At 50.2% G+C, this 25,803-nt stretch overlaps 1 protein-coding gene across 5 annotated transcripts in view; it reads right to left on the reverse strand.

The window, feature by feature from the left end:
* The window catches only part of PLXNB1 (plexin B1), a 292,916-nt gene that overhangs the window by 59,381 nt on the left and 207,732 nt on the right, over positions 1-25,803 (reverse strand). For all 5 annotated transcript variants that reach the window (XM_075005838.1, XM_075005840.1, XM_075005839.1 and 2 more), the window contains 10 exons: positions 12,445-12,581; positions 11,934-12,110; positions 11,444-11,612; positions 9,707-9,949; positions 7,953-8,129; positions 7,209-7,357; positions 3,699-3,799; positions 2,630-2,847; positions 2,242-2,420; positions 673-739 (listed from right to left, as the gene is read on the reverse strand). In XM_075005838.1, coding sequence (XP_074861939.1) covers positions 673-739; positions 2,242-2,420; positions 2,630-2,847; positions 3,699-3,799; positions 7,209-7,357; positions 7,953-8,129; positions 9,707-9,949; positions 11,444-11,612; positions 11,934-12,110; positions 12,445-12,581 — 1,617 coding nt within the window. The remainder of the gene's footprint in view (positions 1-672; positions 740-2,241; positions 2,421-2,629; positions 2,848-3,698; positions 3,800-7,208; positions 7,358-7,952; positions 8,130-9,706; positions 9,950-11,443; positions 11,613-11,933; positions 12,111-12,444; positions 12,582-25,803) is intronic.

The raw sequence follows: 25,803 nt of genomic DNA on the forward strand, positions 1-25,803 counted from the left end.
CATGTCTCAGGGTCTAGATATTATCCCTTGCTGAGGAGCAGCGGAGGGAAAAGGATCAGGCTCTGGCTAGGTCTTATCTCAAGTCCATACCCTTCTTTACAGGCTGTTCTGCCCCAAAACCAGCAATCTGGCACCCTTCCTGCAGACAGCCTCTCCTTCACTCTGCTCTTGCTTTGCTGTCAGTCCCCTTTTGAGCAGGTCCTCCATGTGGAGCTTGCTCACCAGCTGCTGAGGGGTAGGGCCATCTCAGCCTACAACTATTCCTTCACTCCCCTAGCCTTTGCATGGGGTCTGTAAGCTCATGCCGTTATCTTCCTGCACAGGGAGTGGTGCAGCTCACTCCAATAACATATGTGAGACACTCAGCTATTAAAGTGGTAGGGCTGTGTCTCCTGGATTGACATCTGGGCATGCAACAATCTAGCTCAGCCACTGGCTGCAGGATTGTGGAAGGCGCAGATGAGGGATTTGACGAAGTGCTGTCTGCTATGCAATCTATGCTGTGAGCAACCCAGTTGTAATTTCCTCCTCACTGCACGCAATGTAACAGGTGACACCTCTTGAGCAGGTGCTCAGGCTGTTGATTCGTATTAGCATAGCAGGGTTGTGGCATTCTTTGAGTCTCCATTTCTCTTGGTTTCCCCACCCTTCCCAGGCGTGGCAAATTCTTACCCTTACAAAAGCATACAGACAGATGGACATCCAGTTGGTGAGCAGTTTCTCTACTACTGTTTCTGTCCTGAAAGAGAACCCAAGGCTGGTTACTGTACATTCTCCTCCATGAGGAGGCAGACAGAACAGGGAGTGGGGTGGATGATAAGAATCCAGACATGCTTTCTAGGCAAAGCGCATTGAGGATCCCACCTCAGTACGAATGTCAGGGCTTCTGCCTGAATGGGGTATAGAACCTCTCATGTATGAACAATAATGTAAATAATTAACCTGAAAAGCAGGGGCAGCCACAAGAGCATATTAATGCTTCTGTAGGCTGCCCCAAGGACCCAAACATTAAGCACAGTGCTATATCTCCAGCTCCCTCCAATGGGACAGAACTCACAACAAGGTAGTCAGGTGTCCATAACCTCATGCTCTATCTCAAACTTATAAGGAAAGTGATTTAGGAATAAAAGGATCAGATCTCTTGCAAAGTACCAATTATGCCACCGGTTCAGTGCAGAGGGGACAAGGTTTAGAAAGAGCTCAGTCTTGGCCTAAACATGCTCCCACTGAAATAGTGGGCCAAAATTCCCAACAACTTTCAGAAGAGCAATTAAGCCAGTGCTAAATACTATGAGGAAACCTGCCATTCGTGAGGAAATATCCTATGCACACTGCTCTGTAACACCAATCAGCACTTGCTACGAAACCCTGTCAGAGACTTTATATCTCAGAACTGGGAGGGTGAGATATGAGACTTGTGGGTCTCTTGATGGCTCATTGCACATATCCACACCCACTCTTCAATGAAAATCCCTCCCTGAAAGCCCCGATCCCAGTCCCTCTCATACAATACCACACAAAATTCTAAACACACACCTAGTCCCAGAATCTCTGACAGTATATATCACAATATCACATAAAAACCCACTTTCTCAGTTCCCTGTCCCCCCAATACAACACACAGACCATACTTCTCAAAATATCACAGACCCATAGTCCCAGCTCCTCCACACGTCACACACAGACCCACAGTCCCAGCTCCTCCCCACAACTTCATACACAGACACACAATCCCAGCTCATCCCCCGACTATCTCACACAGGCCCACAGTCCCAGCTCCTCCCCGCCAAACATCACACGCCCCTCAATATCACACGCAGACCCACATCCCATCCCAGCATCCCTCACAGACCCACTGTCCCAGCTCCTCCCCACAGCACCAAACACAGGCCCAGTCCCAGTTCTCTTCCCTGAGGTATGACACACAGATCCACATCTCTGCTTCTCTCCCACAATTCACTTTCTGACAGGTGGACATCTAATCTTAGGGAGAAATGGGAGATTTCAAGGTGCTTCTTCCGTGAAATCACTCAGCAGGAAATGATCAAATTTCTGTTGCCTTTTCTTTGGTAGAGCTTCATGTCTGTACACCTGCTGAATTTGTATCTCTTGCATAGCACATTGTCTCATTGTTACTGCAGAGGGATTATGGGGATCTAGGACAATCCTGAAAGATTCTGTCCAGGGACCAGCCATAGCCAAGCTGAAGACAGTGGAACTATGACCGAATTACTCACTCACCGCCGTAACATTAGCTTGGGGTTCTTGGCCACATACTGCTCAACGAGGTCATTCAAAAGAGTCTTTAGGATGTCAGTAAAGTACTCTAGCTTCCCATGCAATGAGACAGTGAGAAGGGATGCCACATAGGCCCGGTCTCTTGGAGAGAATGTACGCTGGGTTTCCAGAGTGTGGATAAACTGCAAAGAGAGAGAGAGAGAGAGAGAGAGAGAGAGAAAGTCAAAGATGAGCAAATGCTCTGGTTTATTACAAGCAGAGTAACCACAACTATGGCACTTTAAAGATTGCTGTGAGGAAGCTCACATTACCCTTTGTCTCTCCTGGCAATGAGTGCCTGTGAAATTGTACAGGTGGCAGTTATTGCAGGGATTTAAGGAAGGTACATTACCTTGGTAAGGAAAAGTTTACTATTGAGAAGGTTGGAGAGCTGCACCAAGCCCTGCTCCACTGTTTGACGTCGACAGTCGGGCACATCCAGGCCCCTCTGCAGTGGCGACTCACGGTGTCCGGGAAAGAAAATGCGTTCTGCGTAGGATCTGTAATCCAGGAAGGGGATTCCGGTGCCAACAAGGTCACTGGTAAGATCCATCATCTCAGTCATCAGGTCTGAAAGTAAAGGAGTTTCTGTATTACAAAGTTACACCAAGAAAACATGTGTCTCAGAGGATTGAGCACAGAGCTGTGGACTGGGAAGTAACTAGGGCTAATGGAATGCAAATGACAAAGGAAAGACAGGTTAAAATATTAGGGAAATGCTTTGTCCTGTGGAATCCTCTCCCAGAGGAAGTAGTGGAAGCCATCTTCCAGGACATATACAAGAAGACCATTCGGAGCACTGGCAAATGTTCTTTAAGGGACCGCTCCAACCCTGGCTATTGGGGAGAGATTTGAAAGACCTAATGGATTGTTATTTATAGCTGGAGGCCATCTTCTGGGTTTAAAGGAAGCAGAAAAAGCTCTACCAAGCTAACTATCCAGTGTGAAAGGTTGATATTTATTAAAGGATTGGTCTGGTGCATAGCCGATCTCAATATTAATTGGCAATATTCAAGTCAGAGAGACAGCATTACAAACTCTCCACAACACCATGGCTTCCATGTGTTTTACTGCTTTCCACCTCTAATTAGAGATCACAGTATTTGTCTCTGCAATTACTATGGAAACAGAAAACAATAAGCATCCTTATCGCTAGAGTTATGCTCCAGATGAAGACATAGAGAGACAAGTATGGGCTGAACTCTGTTCCCAGTTACACAACGGCCACCCCGTTGACCTCAAAGGCATGTGTGTAGCTGAGCAGAATTTGGCCGTAAACTTTAAACACACTGACACAAGCCAGCATATGATTGTTCACACAGAGACAGCTAGTGAGACTAGGGCCAAAGGAGACAGGGAAGAGTCAGAGGTGGTTATCCAACCCCTCTATTTGCAACAGCAGGGGAGGAAAGTTCTCTTACCTGTGAACTCCTTTTTGCATCTGTCCCGAACACTTGTTTCCAGATTTTCCAACTGGATTTGAACTTTCTTGTAATCCCTCAAAGCCTGTTTGCTCTTCCGCCTGTAATGGGAAGCAAAGCTGGAAACCACTTGGATGACGCACTGCAGATGGGATTTCCCTCATGCTTGGCTTAATTTAACATAATTTAAGTTTGGTTTCTAAACTTCTCCTTATCTACACGTCTCAGGGGAAAAGATGTTCACTTAAATACTTCCTCAAGCTGAGAAAAGGATAGGCCTTACCATGCATGCGAAGGAATGCTGACTGGACATACGGAAACAGCCCTGAACTTGATCCCAGGTTATGCACGAGGGGCCAATCTACAGAAGACAGAAGTCTCTCCCCTCTGAGGACTCAAACTCATCTTTGCTTCTTGGAAGGGGACAAACTTCCTGGCTAACAGCTCTAAGCTGCTCCAGACCCACTTGCTAATAACAGCATGCTACATTGGAACTTCCAAGCTGACAGCCTTTATCAGACCAGATTATGTGATCACCTCCACCGAAGGAACAAGTCTCTGTTTTCTCATTTCCAGCTCAGTGTTATTGTCTTATACTCAAGCTGTCATTAGGGGCTTCCATACAATTCAACCATCCATCTAGACTGGAGTGGGGAACCTGTTTCTTATTGGGGCCATTGATCCCCAGAAAGTATCAGTTGTAGGTTCCACACAGCCCTGTGGGGCAAAGGGGGAGGCCTGGGGCTTTCCTAGGGCTCTGTTGTGGGGCTAAGAAGGAGAGGTTCAGGATGTGCAAGGTGGCTCCAGACTGCAGCAGAAGGGCTGGGGTACAGGAGAGGGTGAGGGCTCTGTCTGGGGGTGCAGGTTCTGGGGTGAAAAAGTGAGCTCAGAGTAAGGGGCTGCAGTGTGGCTGGGGTTGAGAGGTCTGGGAAGAAGTTAGGGTGTTGGAGTGGATTCAGGCTGGGGCAGAGGCTTAGGGTGTGAAAGGGCTTTGGGCTCTGGGGTGGGGTATGGAATGAGGGGGTTAGGGTACAGAAGGGATCTATGGGCTGGGAGTGTGTGCTCTGGGAGGTCGTTAGGGTGTGGGAGAGGGTTCTGACCTGGGAAAGGGGATTTGTGGTGCAGAGTGTGGGCTCTGGGAGGGAATATGGGTGTGGGAGGTGGCTCAGGGCCAGGGCAGAGAATTGGGACCTGGGAGGCAGTTTGAACTCAGGTGTTGGGGAAGGGATCATATAATTATAGGGTTCAAAAGACCTCAGAGGTTATCAAGTCCAGCCCCCAGCTGAAAGCAGGACCAAGTCCAACTAAATCAACCCAGCCAGGGCTTTGTCAAGTGGGGGCTTAAAAACCTCTAGGGATGGAGGTTCCACCACTTCTCTAGGTAATCCATTCCAGAGCTTCGCCACTCTCCTAGTGAAACAGCTTTGCCTAATATCCAACCTAGACCTCCTCCACTGCAACTTGAGACCATAGCTCCTCATTCTGTCATCTGTCACCATTGAGAACAGCCTCTCTCCATCTCTTTGGAACTCCCTTCAGGTAGATGAAGGCTACTATCTAATCCCCCTCACTCTTCTCTTCTGTAAACTAGTAGCAGAGAGGTAGCCATGTTAGTCTGTATTCTAACAAAACAACACAGTGGTCATGTAGCACTTTAAAGACTAACAAAATGATTTATTAGGTGATGAGCTCAGCACCTAATAAATCATTCTGTTAGTCTTTAAAGTGCTACATGACTGCTTTTTTTCTGTAAACTAAATAAGCCAAAATCCCTCAGTCTCTCCTCTTAAGTCATGTGCTCCAGCTTCTTGATGATTTTGTCATCCTCCACTGGACTCTTGATTGTGTCCATATCCTTTCTCTAAAAGAGAGTGGGGGGCACCAAAACTGGACAGAATACTCCAGATGGGGCCCCACCAGTGTCAAATACAAGGGAATAATCACTTCCCTAGATTTGCTGGCAATGCTCCTACTAATGCAGCCCAATTTGACATTAGCCTTCTTGGTGACAAGGGTACGCTGTTCACTCATATCCAGTTTTTCATCCACTGTAATCCCCAGGTCCTTTGTTGCAGAACTGATGCTTAGCCAGATGGTTCCTAGTCTGTTGCAGTGTTTGAGATTCATCCATCCTAAGTGCAGGACTCTGCATTTGTCTTTGTTCAACCTCATCAGATTTCTTCGGGCCCAATCCTCCAATTTATCTAGGTCTCCCTGGACCCTATCCTGACCCACCAGCATATCTACTTCTGTCCTCTAGTTTGATGGTGAGCATGCATGAGAGTACTCTGGGCTGGAGACATGGAGTATGGGGTTTGGGAGGGAGTTAGGATGCAGGACGGAGCTCAGGGCTGGGGTGGGGGTCAATGTGCAGGGTGTTTACCTCAGAAGGTTCGTAAACAGTGGCACAGCAGGGCTAAGGCAGGCTCTCTGCCTGCCACGGCTCTGTGCTGCTCCCAGAAGTAGCTGGTCTGTCTCTGTGGCCCCAGGGGGAGGGACAGGTGGCTCAAAGCACTACTCTTATTTGCAGGCGCCATTCTCACAGCTCCCATTGGTTCCTGGGCAATGGGAGCCATGGAGGCAGAACCTGCAGAGGAGGACAGCATGCAGTGCTTCCCTGATCACCACAAGCTAGAGTTTGCATCTCCAGACCAGCTAGAGTGATCAAGGTTCAAGGCTTCCAGACCACAGTGCAGAGACTTGCTGCAGCTCAAATCAGGCTCATGGGTTGAAGATGCCTCACCCGTGATTTAGAGAAAGCATTTTATCTTCAGATTTTTCTGGAAATGAGCTTAGAGCCTGGCTTCACCTTCCATCAGCTCATCAGAAAGATCTCAACTTTGGAGCTGATGTTGGTGGTGGCAAGGGAGGGTCTGTGATAGTAAGTCAAGTACCCCGAGAGAGCAAAGTATGGGCAGGAGTCTCTGAAAACTGGACGGACCATAACACTGGAGAGCAGAGGCTGGTTTGCAAAAGGATTTAGATCACCCTCAGCATACACTGGAAGGTTTGTCTTGGGTTACTTGTAAACTCTGAGCTCCAGAGGTAGGTGGCCTTTCCAGAGATGCCCTATCACCAAAGCCAAATCTGCGCCCTATAAAGTCCAAAGGGAAGGGTGCAGAGTCTTGCCCAAAGTACGGACAGTGAAAAGGCTAAATTAGGTCCCAAATGCGGAGGCCTAGCTGGGTACATTGAACATTCCTGTTGACGGTGACTGGGTGGCCCAAAGATAGCACAGACTATCATGCAATCTACGTCTACAAGGCAATCCAAGGTGTGCATGCAGCTGAGGTAGGCTTATCTGTGCTAGCTTTAACTGAGCTAGCCTGCTAAAAATCGCAGTGAGGAGGCAGGGCACAGGCTTTAGCATGGGCACTGCAAGATTCCTAGGGCCCTGGTACACGCTTGTGGTGCTGAAGCCTGTGCTGCCATGCTAGTGAGATTGCAGCCTCCCCAGTTTGCAGTCATGCCTCCAAGGGCAGCACAGACACATCCTCAGGCACCTCCCACCTGTAGATGAAGACAATGAACAGGACAATCAAAGCAACAAAGGAGGCTCCGACACCCAAGCCAATCTGGGCCTCCAGGGGGAAGGTGAGCTGGCTCTCTGTGTCATACTGCACTCTGCCCAGCAGCAAGTTCAAATTCCCCATCTGCACCTGCAGAAGAAACGCAAGCCCAGGCATGATCAGAGTGTCGGGACTTCTCATCCTGCAAACTGATTTAAGGGCTCCAAGAGCAATTCCTGACCAAAGCACCCTCCCTCTGCCGCCACCAGTGCCCTTCCCCTTCTGCTGACAGCACCTCGACTGCCCCTCCCACCTTGTGACAGCACCTCCATCTCCCCCTTCCACCTTATCGTCAGAGCCTCTATCTCTTTCCCTGCACTAGCACCTCCATCTTCCCTTTCCCTATCACCATCAGTGCTTCTGTCCCTTCCGTCTCTTCCTTCTTCTTCTCCCCACCTCCATCTCCCTCTCTCCCTTAACAACAAGAGCAAGTTTCAAAGCACAGATTAACTGACTTGGGCTCACACTATAGGCCAAAGTGTAGCAGCACTGATAACCAGGGAAGGGCCTCAGAGGGGGTCTCAGAACCCAAGCTCCAGCCCCATTGGGAATGCACACCTTACTGTGTTTCGGCCTCAGACTCATTGTCATGGGATTGTTTTGCTTTGTAGATTTCTTCCCCAACTGATTCACTGTTTACTCTCCCACCCACATTGGTGTCTGTGCTGCCTGGCTGAGTTCTTACTGTAAACTCGGGGAGTGAGTCTGTGCCCTCCCGCGTGGTGCGGTGCCGTGGAGCTGGCTGCTCAGACGGGGGCTCACAGTACAGATGATTCCTTGTCAGTGTTTTTACAACACAGACTCCTTCACCAATCATGGCCACCACTTCTTCCTTGGAAATGGCCAGGTCCAGATTCTCCCCCTGGAATACAGGTGCAAAAGGGTATCAGAACATCAGCATTAATATCAGGGGAACAGATATCTCTGCAGTTACTTCTTTTGGAGTTCTTGGGTATAAATTCTCCAGGGCTAGTGGGTTAACTGTTTGGATATTGTCTGCCATTTTCTTGAGTTACTAATGAACTGGGAAGCACTTCAATATTTTCATATGATAAAAGTACATCATCCTGTTACTTTCCAAATATAGAACACACACACTTATAGAACACTCCTGCCTTGTCAGTTTCTATGCAGCTAGCATATCTCCTCCTCACCTAGAGTCTTCTTCCAGGCAGTTTTATCTTACAAATGTAAAACTCAGGCAAAACTTCAAACACAAACAGTCCATGACCTACCACCCTGGGCTAGAGCTCCCAGAGGCTTTTCCCCTATGCCTTTCTCAGAGCCGATTTCAGGCATCTGTAGTGCCTCACATAGGTCTCTGCCTGGGTGTTGCCCTTGGATATCACCTACCAGAGAAGTCAACTGCTCTTTGGCAGCTTCCACTACTAATTGGGCTCTCAGTAGGTACAATCAGATGGGCCTGATAATTGCACAAGGGCATAGGCTTCCTAGCCAATCATACACAGCTGGGTGAATATCTGATCTGTCCTAGGTAAAGTTGGGCACAACTCCCCTTCCGGGGCAAGCCATCCTGTGACGGAATCATTACTAACGATTATTCTAACCCCATTTACTAATGGGCCTATATCACTGCAAGGATGTTTTGTGCCTAATATATTTAAAAACACCTACTTGTCCTTTGCCTTGCCAGTCATGGATTCTTCCCTGATCCCTCTAGCTTTCCTATTGATATTCTACACTGCACTTCTGATTGCTGCTGGTAAGTATCTGTTTTGCCTTTCCCCCATGCTCTAGATTGCTGTTTTATTTCTAATTGCTCTCCTGAGGCCCCATATAATCCCCTAGCAATAAGGCACAGAGCTAGCAAGCTATGCACATAGCACGGGGCTCTTTTTTGTTTCATTTATTCCCCAGCTGCCGGTCCATTTCTTAGTACAGACTGAACCCCTCTAGTCTGACACACTCTCTTTGGCAACATCCATGGTCTGGCATGATTTAAGTTAGCCAGATATCCACTTCTCATGGGGGTGGCCAAGTTTCCCATCGTCTCAAAGTTTGTTTACAGCCACTAGTCCTGTCTCTCAGTGGTCTGTGTTGTTATTTAGCTCTAATTTATCCCTAATTGTCTTCTAGGAACCCAGTAAGCAGAAGTGTTGGCAACTTCTAGACAATATTGCTAGACTGCAAGACAACTGCTAGACAATACTGACTTCCCAGGGTTTGGCAAATTTGCTGGTTTGGCACCAGTCAGATCCCAAAAGTGTCAAACTAGAAAGGATCGGCCTATACATGTTATCATATTGTATCTCATTGAGGCTGTAGGCTGCTGAAAGCAGTGACTGCTGTACTTACCTTTGCCAGTGAAGCACCATTAAGAGCTATGGTGCTGCTGGGGTCTCAGAACAGTTCCAGGCCCTCAGTAGGGAAGGGGTTTGTGTGGTGCTTATTGTGATTTTGAGCTGGTAGTAGGCTTACCTCCACAGAAATAACACTTCCTGGCTTGTGCCGATATGGTTTGGCAGGATCCTCAGCATTCAGGGGTTTCAGGATAGGATTGACTTCATAGGTGAAAGGTGTGGGATGCAATGAGTTGAAATCAAAGCTCAGATTATCCAGAATAAATTCCATTTTGATCTGGACAATTCGCAACAGTAGGTTAATGGCTGGAGTTTTACACAGGATAAGGTAGGAGGAGTTAATCAGACATGGTTCTTCAAACTAGGATCAGAAAGGAAGAGAATCAGAAATCTTAAAGAGTAAGTCAGTTTCCGTTGTAATGCTCCTACTCCCTTGTAGCATCTCATTGCCAGGGTTCTGTGGGAAAAGTGTAAAAGCAGAGCACTAACCCTGTCTAGGTGCCATCCCGGCCTGCCATTCCAGATGGAGCGGGCAAGTGTCCAGGAGATTTTAGTCATCTCCCAATTCTGCTCAGCAGTGTGGAGTATGTGGAATCCCCTTGCCAACTGTCCCTGTATTGAAACCACTGGTAGGTTCACTGGGGGGTCAGCCGCCTGTGAGGCTGCATTCCTGAAGGGATTTAAGGATGCTGCAGCTTTGATTTATCAATAATTTTTGTTACCTTTCTTGCAATGTTTATATATTTTGTTAGTCTGGCAGAAGATTAATATGTAAATATATCAAATAGCCTCTGTTCCCCCACTGGAATTCATAGCCACAAATAAAACCTGTCCAGAATGATGGGGAAATATGGCTTTCAAAAAAGAAGAAATGTAAAAATGGAGCAGATAAATGACCTACCCAGTCCTGCACCCTTTTAAGTGACAGTGGAGGGTGTACCTAGAATATCTAGGGAGATCCACTCCTATGGTCACAGTTACTTTTTAAAGCAGTACAACAATAATGCACTACTGCCTATTTTAGAGAAAAGTGGTAACCTGATAATACAAATACCTAAAGCACAGAATGGTTTGGTAGCGGGCTGAGCAAAGATGATGGTATATCAGCATCTCAGAGGAGCGGGGTTGTGCACCAAGCCCTCCATTGCTGCAGGGAGCCTCACTAATTTAGAGCACATGCACAGCAATGGAGGTTCCGCACAGTGTTGTACAATGGCTGCCATGTTTTTGCATGAAACCTGACCGTGTTGGAGGCCTTACTGAGAGATGGACTCCAGACAGTCTGAGACAATAGAACAGCTGCTCTCCAGGGACTCTTCTTCTAGAGTAATCATGGTGACAGGTGAGGTGCTGTAAATGGCAGGCAGAACTGAGCAGATAACAACTTGGTTTAACTTTAATTTTGTCGTCATCTCTCTGGGTGGGGCAAAACCTTGGTAGTGCAAAGGCTGAGCCGTGCAGTGACAGGGTGAACCCTGCATTTGAGGGGACACTCTGCAGCCAGGCCTCACTATATTATTGCAGATTTCCTCATGCCTCCTGATGCCATCATGTGATTTCTGTCTCCCATACAGGAACACTGTGCACAGACTCTGGGGAGAAATGTGGATTTGGGAGCTGGAATTTCACAAAGTGGAGAGGGCAGTGTTAAACTTTGAATCTGAGGGACAATTTTTCACCAAGAAAGACTTTTTGTCTCCGATGATCACTGTTAGTTTGTAGGCCCAGGAAGGTGATAACAAGGGGCACAAGAGTCTCTGATACAGGAATTCTCTGGCAGTTAGGCCAGTTGCTCTAACAAGGGCCTTCAGTCTCAATTTTACTGCAAGTTTTGCCAGCACAAGGGTCAAGATACCTGTTGGATGCTGCACAGCATATTCTGTGGGCACTTGGTTTCTGGCATGATCCTACGCCATCTCCTCAGCCCTCGCCGGCGGCGTTCTGATGGTGAAACTGTAATCCGGATCTTTGGACTTTGTACAACATCTAGGTTATGTCCATGAACTCGGATTACTCTACCACCACTGCAACACACATAAGCAGTCAGTGTCACAGGTTCAGTCACTACATAACAACCCATGAGCTCTTTGTCACCCCTGATCCAAAGCTGGTGCCAGCCTTTGTAGGCTACCCATCCATCTGTTGATTCAGTGCACAGTACTGGACTCAGTCTACCCATATACTAGGTGATGTGCAGTTAGGATACTGTGACATCCACACAGACACAATTACTTCTTCAGTACCTGTTGTGGGAGTGTGTGACCATGCTTGTGCAGCTGTCAGTACCCTGACGCCCTGTGGGACCAGTGGTGCACTTACAGTGTTAGGGGTGAATCTCTTGGTACCTGAGGAAGCTTTTGGCTGGCTCTGCAAAAGTGATATTGGGATCCAGAGTGTATCTGAAGAGGAAACCTTCTAATCTCCGTTCCCTCTGTCCATATTTGATAGTCACTGGAAGCTCCACAGACACATTACTGGGGCTCGTCTGACACTGTATCTGATTTTCCTGCATCTCAGAGAGGCTAAGACACACACATAGGAGAGACCAAAATAGGGTCAACACAGCTGTTACAGAAACATCCTCTGACATGCTGCACTTTTATTTTGCTGAAAGAGCTCCAAGCATTCTCCACAGTTTGTTTTCAGGTTTAATACTCTCCTTCTAATAGGCCTGTTTTTACCTCAGAAGACCTATGTCCTTCTACTACCCAGACAAATTTCTGAGTTGGTCATCACTGATGCTAGAATCAATGTCTACACAGTGTTTTATAGTAAGAAGCCTGAGCCAAACACGAAGGGAATGGCACATGGCAACTTTTTTCTAGTTACAACCTGTAACTAAGCAGCATCTCTTACATGTGGCAAGGAAGGTCTCCAATTAAAATACTGATCTCACTGGGGCGCCCAGTCAGCAGCTTGGAGCCCAGCAGGGTAAGGCAGGTTCCTCCAGCTTTAGGGCCTTGAGATGGAGAAATTGACTTCAGGGTTGGATTCTGAATGGAGGAAAAAAAGAGAAATGAATGAATGAGAAACACTTATCAAAATAAGCAAAAGAAAACCAAGATAGGGTCATCATCTGAGACTGCCATAACATGAAATAGATGGCAGAAAGCAGGACAAACTTGGAGCAGGAGAAATACAGTTCTCCCCCAAGAGGTTCACTCACAAATCTAATTAACGTGTTATTTTTTTCCCCAGGAGACTCTATGAATAAGACGTGTGCAGCATTATCTCCTGTAAATGTAAATAAATTTGTTTGTCTTAGTGGTTAGCTGAACAAAATTTGGCACTGAGTGGACTTATAGGCTCTACAGTTTTATATTGTTTTGATTTTGTGTGCAATTGTCTAACAAAAATCCATGCATTTGTAAAGAAAAGTTACTCACCGTAGTAACGGTGGTTCTTCGAGATGTGTCCCCGTGGGTGCTCCACAATAGGTGTCGGGCTTGCCCGGCGCCGCAGATAGGATCTTCCAAGCAGTTTCTGCCGGACTGCGCATGCGCCGGTGCGCGCCGCTCCCTTGCGCGCTCCTGGCCATGTGCGCGATCTGGTCCCCGCCAGTTCCTCGACCAACCGCCTCGGGTGCCCCTGCAAAACACTAAACAGAGATCCGAAGCGGGGAGGATGGGCGGGTAGTGGAGCACCCATGGGGACACATCTCGAAGAACCACCGTTACTACGGTGAGTAACTTTTCTTTCTTCTTCGAGTGTCCCCGTGGGTGCTCCACAATAGGTGACTACCCAGCTGTAACCCAAGATAGGAGGTGGGTAATCGGATTATGTGCAGCTTGTCCCCGAGAGGACCGCTGCAGAGAGACGGGTATCCTCTTGGAATACCCTGTGAAGGGCGTAATGTTTGGCGAAGGTGTCGTAGGATGACCAGGTCGCCGCTCTGCAAATGTCTTTTAATGCAACGCCCTTGAAAAAGGCTGTTGATGCCGCCACCGCCCTAGTGGAATGAGCCCTGGGAGTGGCCGATAAAGGAGTCTTTTTGAGCTTGTAGCACATTTTTATGCAGGATACAATGTGCTTTGAGATTCTCTGCGAGGAGAGACCTTCTCCTTTCGATTTGGGAGCGAGGGAGACTAGGAGTCTATCCGTTTTCCGGAAGGACTTGGTCCTGTCTACGTAGAAGGCTAGCACCCTCCTCACGTCCAGGAGGTGTAGGAGCGCCTCTTCGTTGGAGTTATGAGGCTTTGGATAAAACGAGGGTAGAACAATAGGTTCGTTAATGTGAAACTCGGAAGAAACTTTGGGAACAAAGGCTGGATGCAGCCGTACGGTTACCGCCTCCTTGGAAAAAACAGTGCAGGGTGGCGTTGCCATGACTGCCGCGAGCTCGCTCACCCTACGAGCTGACGTAATTGCAAGAAGAAAGGTCGTCTTTACTGTAAGGAGGCGGAGGGGAACCGTGGCCAAGGGCTCGAACGGTGGTCCCATTAGCGTGGTAAGCACCAGGTCCAAGTTCCACGAAGGTGGAATCGGTTTCCGAGGGGGGTATAGGTTTACTAACCCTTTGAGGAACCTGGTAACCATAGGGTGGGCGAACACCGTGTGCCCTTCCTCCTCATGTCTGAACGCCGAGATGGCAGCAAGGTGGACCTTCAACGAGGATAGCGAGAGTCCTCCTCTCTTGAGGTCCAGTAAATGCTCTAGTATTGTAGGCATAGGCACCAAAAGGGGGGCCAGCTGTTTGGTAGAACACCAAGCCGTGAAGCGAGTCCATTTTTGCTTGTAGGTCTTCCTGGTGGAAGTCCTCCTGTTACTTTCTAGGACTTGCTGTACTTCCACTGTGCATGTGCTGTCTAGGGAGCTGAGCCATGGATTAACCACGCTTGCAGTCGCAGGCTTTGGGGGTGCGGGTGCACTACGGACCCCTAGCCTTGCGTGAGCAGATCCGGCGCCACCGGAAGAGGCATCGGTGGACGGTCCGACATGCGCAGGAGTAGGGGGAACCATTGTTGTCGATCCCATGTTGGGACTATCAGGATCATCCGGGCCCTTTCCCTCCTGGCTTTCTGCAAGACTTTGTGGATCAGCACTGTGGGAGGAAACGCATAAAGCAGGGGGCCCCTCCACGGGATCGCGAACGCGTCCCCCAGGGACCCCCATCCCAGTCCTGCCCTGGAGCAGAATCGTGGGCACTTCTTGTTGTGCTGAGTGGCAAACAGGTCTATTTGGGGAAAACCCCATGTGTGGAAAATCGGCCGTAGCAGATCGGGACGGATCTGCCACTCGTGTGTGAGTGCAAAACGCCTGCTCAGCTGGTCTGCCTTCACATTGTGCGCACCCGGCAAGTACGAGGCTTTCAAGATTATATTGTTGGCGATGCACCAGTCCCATAAGCGGATTGCTTCCGCGCATAAGGCACGGGATCGAGCTCCTCCTTGCCTGTTTATATAAAACATGGTGGAGGTATTGTCTGTACTGATCCCGACGACTTTGCCTTGTATGTGGTCTCGAAAGTGTCTGCAGGCGTTGAACACTGCTCTGAGCTCCAGTATATTTATGTGTAGTGACTGTTCCGTGGGTGACCACAGTCCTTGAGTCACCTCTTCGCCCATGTGCGCTCCCCACCCTATGAGGGAGGCATCTGTAGTGAGAAAAACCGATATTTGCGGCTGGTGGAAGGGTACCCCTGTTAGCAGGTTCCTGGGGTTTACCCACCATTGTAGGGATTTGCGCACCCCGGCTGTGGGCGACACCACCCTGTGAACGGTGTGTACGGCCGGTTTGTATACACTCGCCAGCCAGTGCTGCATGCTGCGCATGTGTAACCTGGCGTTCTGTACTACGAATGTCGCCGCTGCCATGTGGCCCAGCAGCTGCAAGCACGTCAAGACCGGCACCGTAGGGCTGAAGGTGATGACCTGCACGAGGGAACCGATGGCCCGAAAGCGAGCCTCTGGTAGATATACTCTCGCTGTAACCGAGTTTATGCGAGCCCCTATGAACTCTATGTCCTGTGTGGGGTCTATTTTTGATTTTGCCAGATTGATAACCAGGCCGAGTGAAGAGAACGTGTTTGCTGTGACGCGTATCATGCGCAGAACCTCCCCCTTCGAGGCCCCTTTGGGCAGGCAGTCGTCCAGATAAGGGAAAATAAATACCCCCTGTCTGTGCAGGTAGGCTGACACCACTGCCAAGGTCTTGGTGAAGATTCTGGGGGCCGAGGAGAGGCCAAACGGTAAGACCTTGTATTGGAAGTGTTCGTTGCCTACCATGAACTGGAGGAATCGCCGGTGAGCCGGATGGATAGTTATGTGGAAGTACGCGTCTTGTAAATCGAGGGCTGCGAACCAGTCTCCATCGTCCAGTGCTGTAAGGATGGAGGCGATTGTGGTCATCCGAAAACGTTGCTTGCGCAGGTTCCTGTTGAGGCCGCGAAGGTCTAAGATGGGCCTCCAGCCTCCTGTCTTTTTCTCTGTGAGGAAGTACCTGGAGTAGAACCCTTTCCCTTGCAGTTGCTCCGGCACTCTTTCCCTCGTGACGGTGGGAGCGACTGGAAGGGGATGGCGTATCCCGTGGCTATGATCTCCAGCATCCATTTGTCTGTGGTGATCCTTTGCCACTGGTCGTAGAATGGTCGGAGGCGATGGTGGAATAGTCGCTTCGGATGACCTTGTGCGATGGTAGTGATGGCGCAGCCCTGGATCTGTATGTCAAACTTGTGGCCTTTGGCCCCGCCCCGAGGACGCACGGCTCTGTTGTGAACGTTGCCTGGGAGTTCTGTACTGCTGGTGCTGTTGATGTCGCCCTTGCTCGTAACCCCTGTGGTAGTGGGGGCGCTGTTGCTGGTACTGGTACCGTCTTTGTTGAGGGTAGTACCTTTTCTTTGTGTATGGAGGGGTGTAAATCCCCAGGGTCCTGAGTGCCGTTGCTGTGGAACGTGCTGCTGTGTCCGCAACGTCCAGGGCAATCTGAACTCCCGTCCTCGAGGCCGCGTAGCCTTCTTGCACTATGGCCTTGAGTACCGGCTTTTTGTCCTCTGGAAGCGAGTCCATGAGGGAGGTTAACCTGGAATAGTTGTCGAAATTATGGTTCGCTAAGTGCGCTGCGTAATTTGCCATTCGCAATGTTAAAGTGGAGGAGGAGTAGACCTTTGTGCCGAACAGCTCTAGCTTCTTGGCATCTTTGTCTGTTCCCCCTGTCCTGAATTGAGATGTCTTTGATCTTTGTTGCGACGACTCCACCACCAAGGAATTTGGCTGTGGGTGGATGAACAGGAACTCCATGCCCTTCGCCGGCACGAAGTATTTCTTATCCGCTCTCTTTTGGACAGGCGGAATAGTCGCAGGGGTCTGCCATATCGTAGTGGCGGACTCTAAGATCGCTTTATCAAGCGGTATTGATACTCTGGAGGAGGCCGGAGGTCTCAAATTTTTGAGGAGTTTATGGTGTTTCTCTTGCACCTCTGCTGTCTGGATGCCTTGCGTGAAGGCCACCCTCTTAAACAGCTCTTGAAACTGTTTGAGATCGTCCGGAGGATGGACGTCCCCCGGGGCCGTAGCCTCGTCCGGGGAGGAGAGCGAGGAACCGCTGGGGTACGTCTCTCTGGACCCTTCCGGTTCCTGCTGGTGATGGTATACCCTCTCGCTAGAGGTTTGCAAGGGAAAATCTCGGGGTTCCATAACCAGTCCCCCCTGAGATGCTTGAGTCTCTGTCCCCGGTTGCAATTGCCCTCGGGGGTACGAGATCGTCTGTGGGGATCTTTCCCTAGTAGATTGCCGATGGTGTCTATGCCCCGCGTGGTAGGGGCGACCATGGCAGTATAGGCACTGTTCTTGGGAAGGTGACCTAGACCACTCCCTTGGTGCATACCCTCTGCGTCTGGGGGAGGGAGATCGTCGAGACACTGGAGAGAGCGATTTTGCATAATAGTCCAGCGGTTCAAACCCCAGGAAGGGTGAAGGTGGTCCCAGCCAGGGTGAGGCTGGTTGCAAAAATGGAGAAGGGGGCTCCGGGTAGGCTAGGGGGGACCCCTGCCTTCTGGTTGGAGTCTGCAACATAAGCGGAGGGCTGTGAGAAAGCAACTCCACAGCCCTGTCCGGAGAGGGGCTGCAATGCCTCCTCTTGTGTGCAGCCTTCCCCCTCCCTGGAGGAGGTAACTCCGCCCCCTGACGCACAGGGGATCCCGGCCCCGTCCACACCGTGCCCGGCACGCTCGAAGGCGGTGCCGCACGTGCGGTGTCCTTTGGTGCCTGCGCGCTCTGCACCGCCGGTTCTCCGGGGGTCGGTGCCGCTGCCTGCGGTGCCGCCGGCACCGGCGCTTGTTTAGCCGCCGCCCTGCCTGCGGTGCGGGGCGGCTGGCTGATTATCGGAGGCTGAGCCGCTTCCACGTGGCTCTCCGTGCCGCCGCCGATCAGCTGTTGCTGCGGCTGGGGGCTGCTCGCTCCTCCCGTCCCGCTCGCTGTTGCTGCCGGCAGGGATTGGGCTGGGGAGGCTTTCCTCCGTTTTTGCGCTGATGGGGTGAGGGAGGCAGCTTTCCTTTTATGGGCCCCGGAGGGTCCCTCCTGCTGCGGCCGCTCCGGCACGTCTGGCTGGAGGGCCTTATCAAAAAGCAGCATTTTAAGCCGCATCTCCCTGTCTCTCCTTGCTCTGGCTGTTAATTTAGCACAGAAGGAGCATTTCTGTGCAACATGGGACTCCCCAAGGCACCTTATGCATAGACTGTGCCCATCGGACGCTGGCATCGCCTCTCGGCAGGACTCACATTTTTTAAATCCTGAACAGGACATTGTTGGTGAGTCTTTCAGTTGTTAAACGGGTACTTAGCACCTTCTCTGTGCTGTTTTCCCCTTCCGATGGCCTGCCGCAGCAGGAGGGCTGATGGCCCTATGCTCCTGGCCTCCGGCGCTTGTTACTGGGACTGGATTGAAGCTGTCCCGCTTGTAGTTTGTTTGTTGCTTTTGTTTTTTTTGTTTTTTTTTAGCAAAAATAACAACCGGCTAACTTGCAGTAGCCTAAGTACTTGAAAAACTTTAAAGAAAAACAGTTAAAGTCATTGAATATGCTACTTGGCCTTAGCCTAGTTCGGATTCCGTCTGCAGCCGACGGCGGTTAAGAGGAACTGGCGGGGACCGGATCGCGCACATGGCCAGGAGCGCGCAAGGGAGCGGCGCGCGCCGGCGCATGCGCGGTCCGGCAGAAACTGCTTGGAAGATCCGATCTGCGGCGCCGGGCAAGCCCGACGCCTATTGTGGAGCACCCACGGGGACACTCGAAGAAGAAGCTAGATATTCACAATAAAGAAACTGCACTGCAGTAGTTGTATGAGGTGAACTGAAAAATAGAATTTCTTTTACCATTTTTACAGTGCAAATATTTGTAACAAAAACCAATAAAAAGTAAACATTGTACACTTTGTATTCTGTGTTGTAACTGAAATAAGACAGTTTCCTTTTTCTGTAACTGGTGTTACCTGAGATGTGCTGTTCATGTTCATTTCATGGTAGGCGTATGTGATCACCACATGTACCAGCTCAGGAAGTTTTCTCTCAGTGGTATCTGTAAGGGATTGGCTCTGGCACCCTCTAGAGACGCACAAGTATATGCCATGATGTAAGGGGTGCTGTCAACTCTCCTCACCCAGAGTTTCTTCTTGCCAGAAACTCCAACACTGGCAAAGAAGGGCAGGTCGTGGAATGGGCATGAGCAGGCAACATATCTCTAAGACCAACAGTTATAAAGAAAAGTAGTTGTCATTTCTTCTTTGAGTGCTTGTTAATGTCTGTTCTAATTAGGTGATTCTCAAGCAGCAACACCAGCGGTGTGTAGGGGTTCATGGACATGCAGACTGCAACACAGCTCTGCTGAACCCAGCACTGTCTCTGGCCTGCTGGGTAATAGTGAACATGTGTATTGAAGACCACATTGCAGCTATGAAGATGTCCTGGATTGTGACACGCACTAAAAAGGCTGCTTAGGATGCAGGAGCTCCGGTCAAATGGGCCTTTGCAAAAGGTAGTGGCTGGACCCCTGACAGCTTGTAACAGCTAGGAATGCAGCAGGTGATCCAATTCAAGATCCTCTGAGAAGACACTGGAAGGCTCTTCATTTTCTCTGCTGTCACCATGAAGAGCTAAATTGACCTGCAGAAAGGTTTGGTGCTCTCCAGACAGAATGCCAGGATGCACCAAACATCCAAACAATGGAGCTGCCTCTCCTGAAGGGATAAGCACAGCTGGCAGAATACGATAAGAAACACGCCCTGGTTGATATGGACATCACCTTGGGCAGAAAGGCTGAGTGAGTCTTGTCCTTGTAGAATATGGTATATGGAGGCTTTAATGTAAAGGCTGGGCTCACTGACTGTTTGCCACTGCCTACCCTGAACTGGGGCCAGGCTCACTGACTGTCTGCCTGCCGCTCACCCCAAACTGGGGTCGGGCTCACTGACCATTTGCTGCTGCCCCACCCTGAACCGGGGTCGGACTCACTGGACTGTTTCCCGCTGCCCCACCCTGAACCAGGGTCGGGCTCACTGACTGTTTGCTGCTGCCCCACCCTGAACTGGGGCCGGGCTCACTGACTGACTGCCGCTGCCCACCCTGAACCAGGGCCAGGCTCACTGACCATTTGCTGCTGCCCACCCTGAACTGGGGCCGGGCTCACTGACCATTTGCTGCTGCCCACCCTGAACTGGGGCTGGGCTCACTGACCATTTGCTGCTGCCCACCCTGAACTGGGGCCGGGCTCACTGACCGTTTGCCACTGCCCCACCCTGAACTGGGGCCGGGGTCACTGACTGACTGCCTGCCGCCCCGCCCTGAAGTAAGGGCTGGGCTCACTGACTTTAATGTGAAGAATTTAATCTCAGATAAGCACCTTACTGAGGTAATGGCCACAAGGAAATCCACATCTTCTGACAGATGGAAGGAGGAGCACTAAGCCATGGGATTTAAGGGAAAGCATGTGAGCCTCAAGAGAATCCAGTTGCAGTCCCACTGGGGAACCAAGTCCCTGATCAGCCAGAGGACCCTCTATAGGTAATTTAGAAACCTGACTATCACGTCATGCAAGAACACCGATCCTCCTTGAGCATACGGATGAAAAGCTGATATGGCCATCGAACACACTTTGATGAAGAGGAAAGCAAGGCATTGGTGATTTAGGTGGAGCAGATAATCCAGAGACAACCAGGTTGGAGACACACTAGATTCGGACACCCAAGCAGGAGAATCACTTCCATTTTGCCAGGTAAGTAGTAGCAGATGGCTTCCTATTGTCCAGAAGAGTCTTCTGTACCTGACTGAAGCAGGCCTATTCCTCTGGGTTTAGCCACACAACAACTAAGTTGTGAGGTGAAGCTGGACAAGGTTTGGGTGCAGGATCCAAGTGAAGTCCTGCAAAAGCTTTTGAGTATTGGCCAGAGTTGCGATGGCTACATTTGTGTGCGCCAAACCAGTTCTGGCAAGGCCATGCTGGAGTGATCGAGCCCTATCTCTCTAGCTCTCTCACAGGACTGCTGATAAAACGAATGAGCAGGAAAGCATGCATCGATCTCCCACCTGAAAAGGTGCCCCTGCCGAGACCTTGGAGAGAATAGAATTGGTAGTGATTCCTGTTGTGTGTGGTGGTGAACACATCCACTTAGGGAACTCCCTACTTCTTGACGAGTATCAAGGTGACCTTGTGTGGAACTCCCATTCATGTTGAGAGAAAAAGACCAGGTGAGGTGATATAGCAGCATGTTTCAGAGGCTGGGGAGATGTGCAGCCTCCAGGTTGATCATCTACTGGATACGAAATTCACATTGGCAGAAGGCTTCTTGACAGACAGCCATCAAGTACACTCCCCCTTGCCTTCTGACATGAAACTTTGAGGCTATGTTTTCCACCAACCTCCACACCACTTGACCAGACAACTGTGGGAAGAAGACCCTCCATGCTAGGCAGATGGGCTGGAACTCTTAGCTGTTTCTATGTTGTGCCCATTCCTCCAGAGACCACGTTCCCTGGGTTTGCAAAGGATCAAAGATGTGTTGCCAAGCCAGTCAGACATCCGACATCCAAGAGGTCATGAACTCTCAAACTGTACTCTTTCCAGCATGCACCTTGCGATGGTTCACTATTGTACAGGTAAGAACATTTTGTGGGATGGCAATGAACGTATCCAGGCAATCCCTTGATGAGAATAAGACCACTGCCAGTCACAGCTGAAGGGGATGCATTTTGAACCTTGCATGGTGGACAACGTAAGTGCTGCTACTATACCAGAAGTCTGAGGCAGTCCCAGGCTATGGTGAGCAGGTAGCAATAAGATCTGACTGTAGCTTTGGTAGACTCAAGCATTACTCCAATAAATTCTATTCTTTGAACTAGAATTAATGCTGGTTTCTGTCTATTTACCAGCAGGCCAAGAGCATAGCATGTGGCTGTTGCCACTGACATGCCCTGCTAGGCCAAACAGGAGCACCAGAAACTGGAAGTGGGTGGTTCCCACCATGAAACATTGTAAGCAGTTATGACTATGGAAAACTGATATGTGAAAGTTGGCATCCTTCAAGGTAAGGGCTGCGTACCAGACTCCTGTATGCAAGGAAAGAATGATGGCGGCTGAGGAGACCATGTGAAAAAAATGGTTACTCATCATCTTGTACCTGATGTTGTTTGAGATGGACTGCCCGTATCCATTCCAATTAGGCGTGTGCACGCTGCACGCACAGTCATCGGAAGGTTTTTCTCTTAGTAGCTCCCATTAGGTCAGCTATGAAACCCACTGGAATGGTTCCCATATGAAGTTGGATACAGACCCCTGCCAACCCAGTGTCTCCTCAGTTCTTACTTGCTGGCTACTCCGACAGAGAGGAAGAGAGGTAGGTATTAGAATAGATATGAACAACACAACTTGAGGAACAACAGTTATGAGAAAGTGAGAAGCTCTTTTTTTCTTCTTCCCAGGATTGCTCATATTGATTCCAATTGCATGACTCCCAAGCCCTACCTAGGCAATGAGGTTGGAGTTATAGTATCAAGATTAGAGCACTGCTCTGAGGCTAAGGGCTTAGTCACACACACTGAAGCGGGGCCAGGTAAGGGCTTAGTCACATATGCGGAAGCGAGGCCACCACCTCACCAATCATTAAAAAGGCTCCTAAAAAGGACACAATGCACTGGCACCCAGTGGGTTGCTTCTGTGTCCAAACCCCGATAAAAGGTTGACTCCCCCCGTCCCAAATTGGAGATGTGTGTACCTTGACAAGTCCATCGTTTGGCCTGAGTCACTTGTCCCTCCCACCGAAAATCCGGACCTTTTTGGCCAGATGATGGTGTGGGCTTTGCTCACCATTTGCGGTTTGGTAACCACCCTGTAAGTACAGACTTTCTCCTGTCCATCACCCAACATCGCGTTGAGATAGACGGCTACAGCGCGCTAGGTATCCCCTTGTAATTCCTTTCGTTAACACTGATTAAGCCATTGTTAATAAAGCTTTTTACGCTCACTGCCTGTCTCCTCTCCACCCGTTACTCATCCAGTGAACACCCTTAACTCCCGGAACACTGCCTGTCAAGAAATTGCTTGTGAGAAGGATCCCTGAAGAGGAATGGGGATGGAAGGGAGGAGAAGAAGAAAACAGGACAATCTACCACTGTACTCAGGACCCAGTGGTTAGACATGATGAAGGATCATGTCAGAATGAAGTCTGAACAAAAGGTGAGGTAGATGCCAATGTGGGAACTGGCACAGCCCTCTTGGGTACACCTACTAGAGTTCTGTTTGGGGTCTCATAAGTACCTGTGTGACCCTGGTAGTCAGGCTGAGGCACAGGGGCAGAGGGTTTGCCAGCACTTTTAAGCCCTGCTTCTTCCCTTGAACTGGTCCTGCTGCTGTGGTAGAGCCTGGAAGCTTGTTTTCTGGAACCTGAAATGCTTCCTTGAACAAGTCAGAGTAAATGCCCAGTGATCTAAGAGTAGCCTTGGAATCCTTCACACCCTGGAACTTTGTATCTGTTGCTCTGAGAAAATGAAGTACCCTCAAATGGGGAGGTCTTGACTTCAAAAATCCTGGAAGTTCAACAGTGACTCCACGAGCATCATGTCATGAGCACAGCGGAAGCTACTGTTCTGGTCACCATGTTGGCTGAATCCAGGGCGGGCTGGAGCAAGGCTCTGGTTATGTACTTCTTTTCTCTTACTTGAAGTACTGATGTAGCGAGTCACTGAGCTTTCCATAGAGTTCTTGTAACAGTATTGGCCAGGGGCAGGCGCCCCCTCTGGGCGGCATGGGCCTCTGCTCTTTGCCCCAGTCTGCGTACGGCCAACCTTGGGGGCGATGGCCCTCTCCCCAGAGTCTTATTCCCTTTTACGGGGCTGCTGGCCAGCCGAGTATGCACCCAGGCCCTGGTTCAGGGCGGACAGCAGGCAAACAGTGAGTGAGCCTGCCCCTGGTTCAGGGCTGGGCAGCAGGCCTTCAGTCAGCCACCAAAGCGGTGAGGCTCAGGAGAGGAGAGGGGCACCTCTCCAGGGTTGGGGTAGGGGGATCCAGGCCCTCCCAGTCCACTGCGTCCTGGCCCGGGGCACTAGCGACAGCTCTCACTATGAGCTGGGTAGTGGGGATCCAGGCCGCAACACACTACAATGGGCTCAGGTGGAGCATTCCCTGGGCCACTTCCTACCTCTACCGCCATCAGTGTTTGGTCCCACTCTGAGTGTTTGGCCAGCTCAGGAAGGCAGGTCTCCTTCAGGGAAGTAGCAGTGGGTGGGTCCGGCCAGTAAGGCAGCTCCACGTTGTTTGGGTAGTACACAGGGGGCAGGACTTTGGGCTCTGGCAGGTCTGAGGCCTCAGCATTGTGGGCAGCACACAGGACTCCAGGCTTGTGCCCATCTGGGTCCCTCAGGTAGCTATCCACAGGCAGGTTCTCCAGCTCCGGCAGGGCCTCAAGGTGTGGGGTTTGCCGCAGGCCCAAGGGTCCCTGTAGATCAAAAAAGTCTGGGTACCTGGCTAATGGAAGGCTTGGCTGCAGCCCTCAGGGCTGCTCAGAGCAGCTGGTCGTGGCTCTTGCTGGCCTGACAGTTGGACCCGGGTCCCCCGGCTCTGGCTCCCAGGAGCCTGGTCAGAGGCCTCTGCTCTGCTTAGAGGCCAGCCTTTCAATAAGCCTCGAGCCCCACCCCAGTACTTCTGACCCCCCAGACTCATGCCTGTCATGTTGGTACTGAGCTCAGCATCAGAGTCAGAGCTGGGTGTTGAACAGAGTGGTGGTAATGCCCACCTCTTGGATGCAACTGAACAGAAACAGTGGGATGGTGGTCTGGGTACAGAGGGGAAGCCACATGGGTTCCAGGCCTCTGGATTTGTATTAGCCAGTATTCTCCTGCCCAGGTGCCAGGTTCTGAATGGAAGTAGGATGGGTACTGGGCAGCAACTTTCAGGAAGGGAATAGGGTTCCATCTCAGATTCTAAAGGAAAGTCCTCCTGAGGAGACAGGGGGATCAGTCCCTTTTGCTTCCACTGGTCAGTGCTGTGGGTCCAAGACTCAGTGCCAGATTGGAGATGACCTTGTAGATCACAGAAGGGCCAGTTTGTCTCTGACTGGTACTGAGATCCCCAGTGTCACACAGAGGTGAGAGCCCCATGGTCCATTCTGCTCACTGGAGCCAGCAGCTGCCCAACTGTGGTTGGTGGTATTAGGAGTGATCGTAAGTCCCTGGGTATTGCAAATGCATCCAGTGTGGAAGGCACTGTGATCCTGCTGATGCCAGGCTGTCTTCCTGGTGTTGGGGTCAACTGCGCTCCCAGGGGACTGGAGGTGGTGCAGAGACCCAATGCAGCTTACGTGAGACAGCCTTCCCCTTGTTTGTCCTTTCTTGGCACATGGAAGCATCTTCTCTCAGAATGCTGTTGGTTATGCTTCTTTCTTATGCTTCTCTTAATGCACCCCAATATGCCATTGGCCTTCTTGGCCAGAAGGGCACACTGGCTACATCTACACTAGCCAAAAACTTTGAAATGGCTATGAAAATGGCCATTTCAAAGTTTACCAATGAAGCGCTGAAATATATATATATTTGAAATTGATGCGGCTTGCCCAGACGGGGCTCCTTTTTGAAAGGACCTCGGCAACTTCGAGATCCCCTTATTCTTAACAGCAGATAGGAATAAGGAAATTTCGAAGTTGCCGGGGTCCTTTCGAAAAGGAGCCCTGTCTGGACGAGCTGCACGGCATTCTAATGAGGCACTGAATATGTATTTCAGTGCTTCATTAGTAAACATTTG

This window comes from Carettochelys insculpta, chromosome 11, assembly GCF_033958435.1.
Source record: "Carettochelys insculpta isolate YL-2023 chromosome 11, ASM3395843v1, whole genome shotgun sequence".
In the NCBI taxonomy this organism is placed as follows: domain Eukaryota; kingdom Metazoa; phylum Chordata; order Testudines; family Carettochelyidae; genus Carettochelys; species Carettochelys insculpta.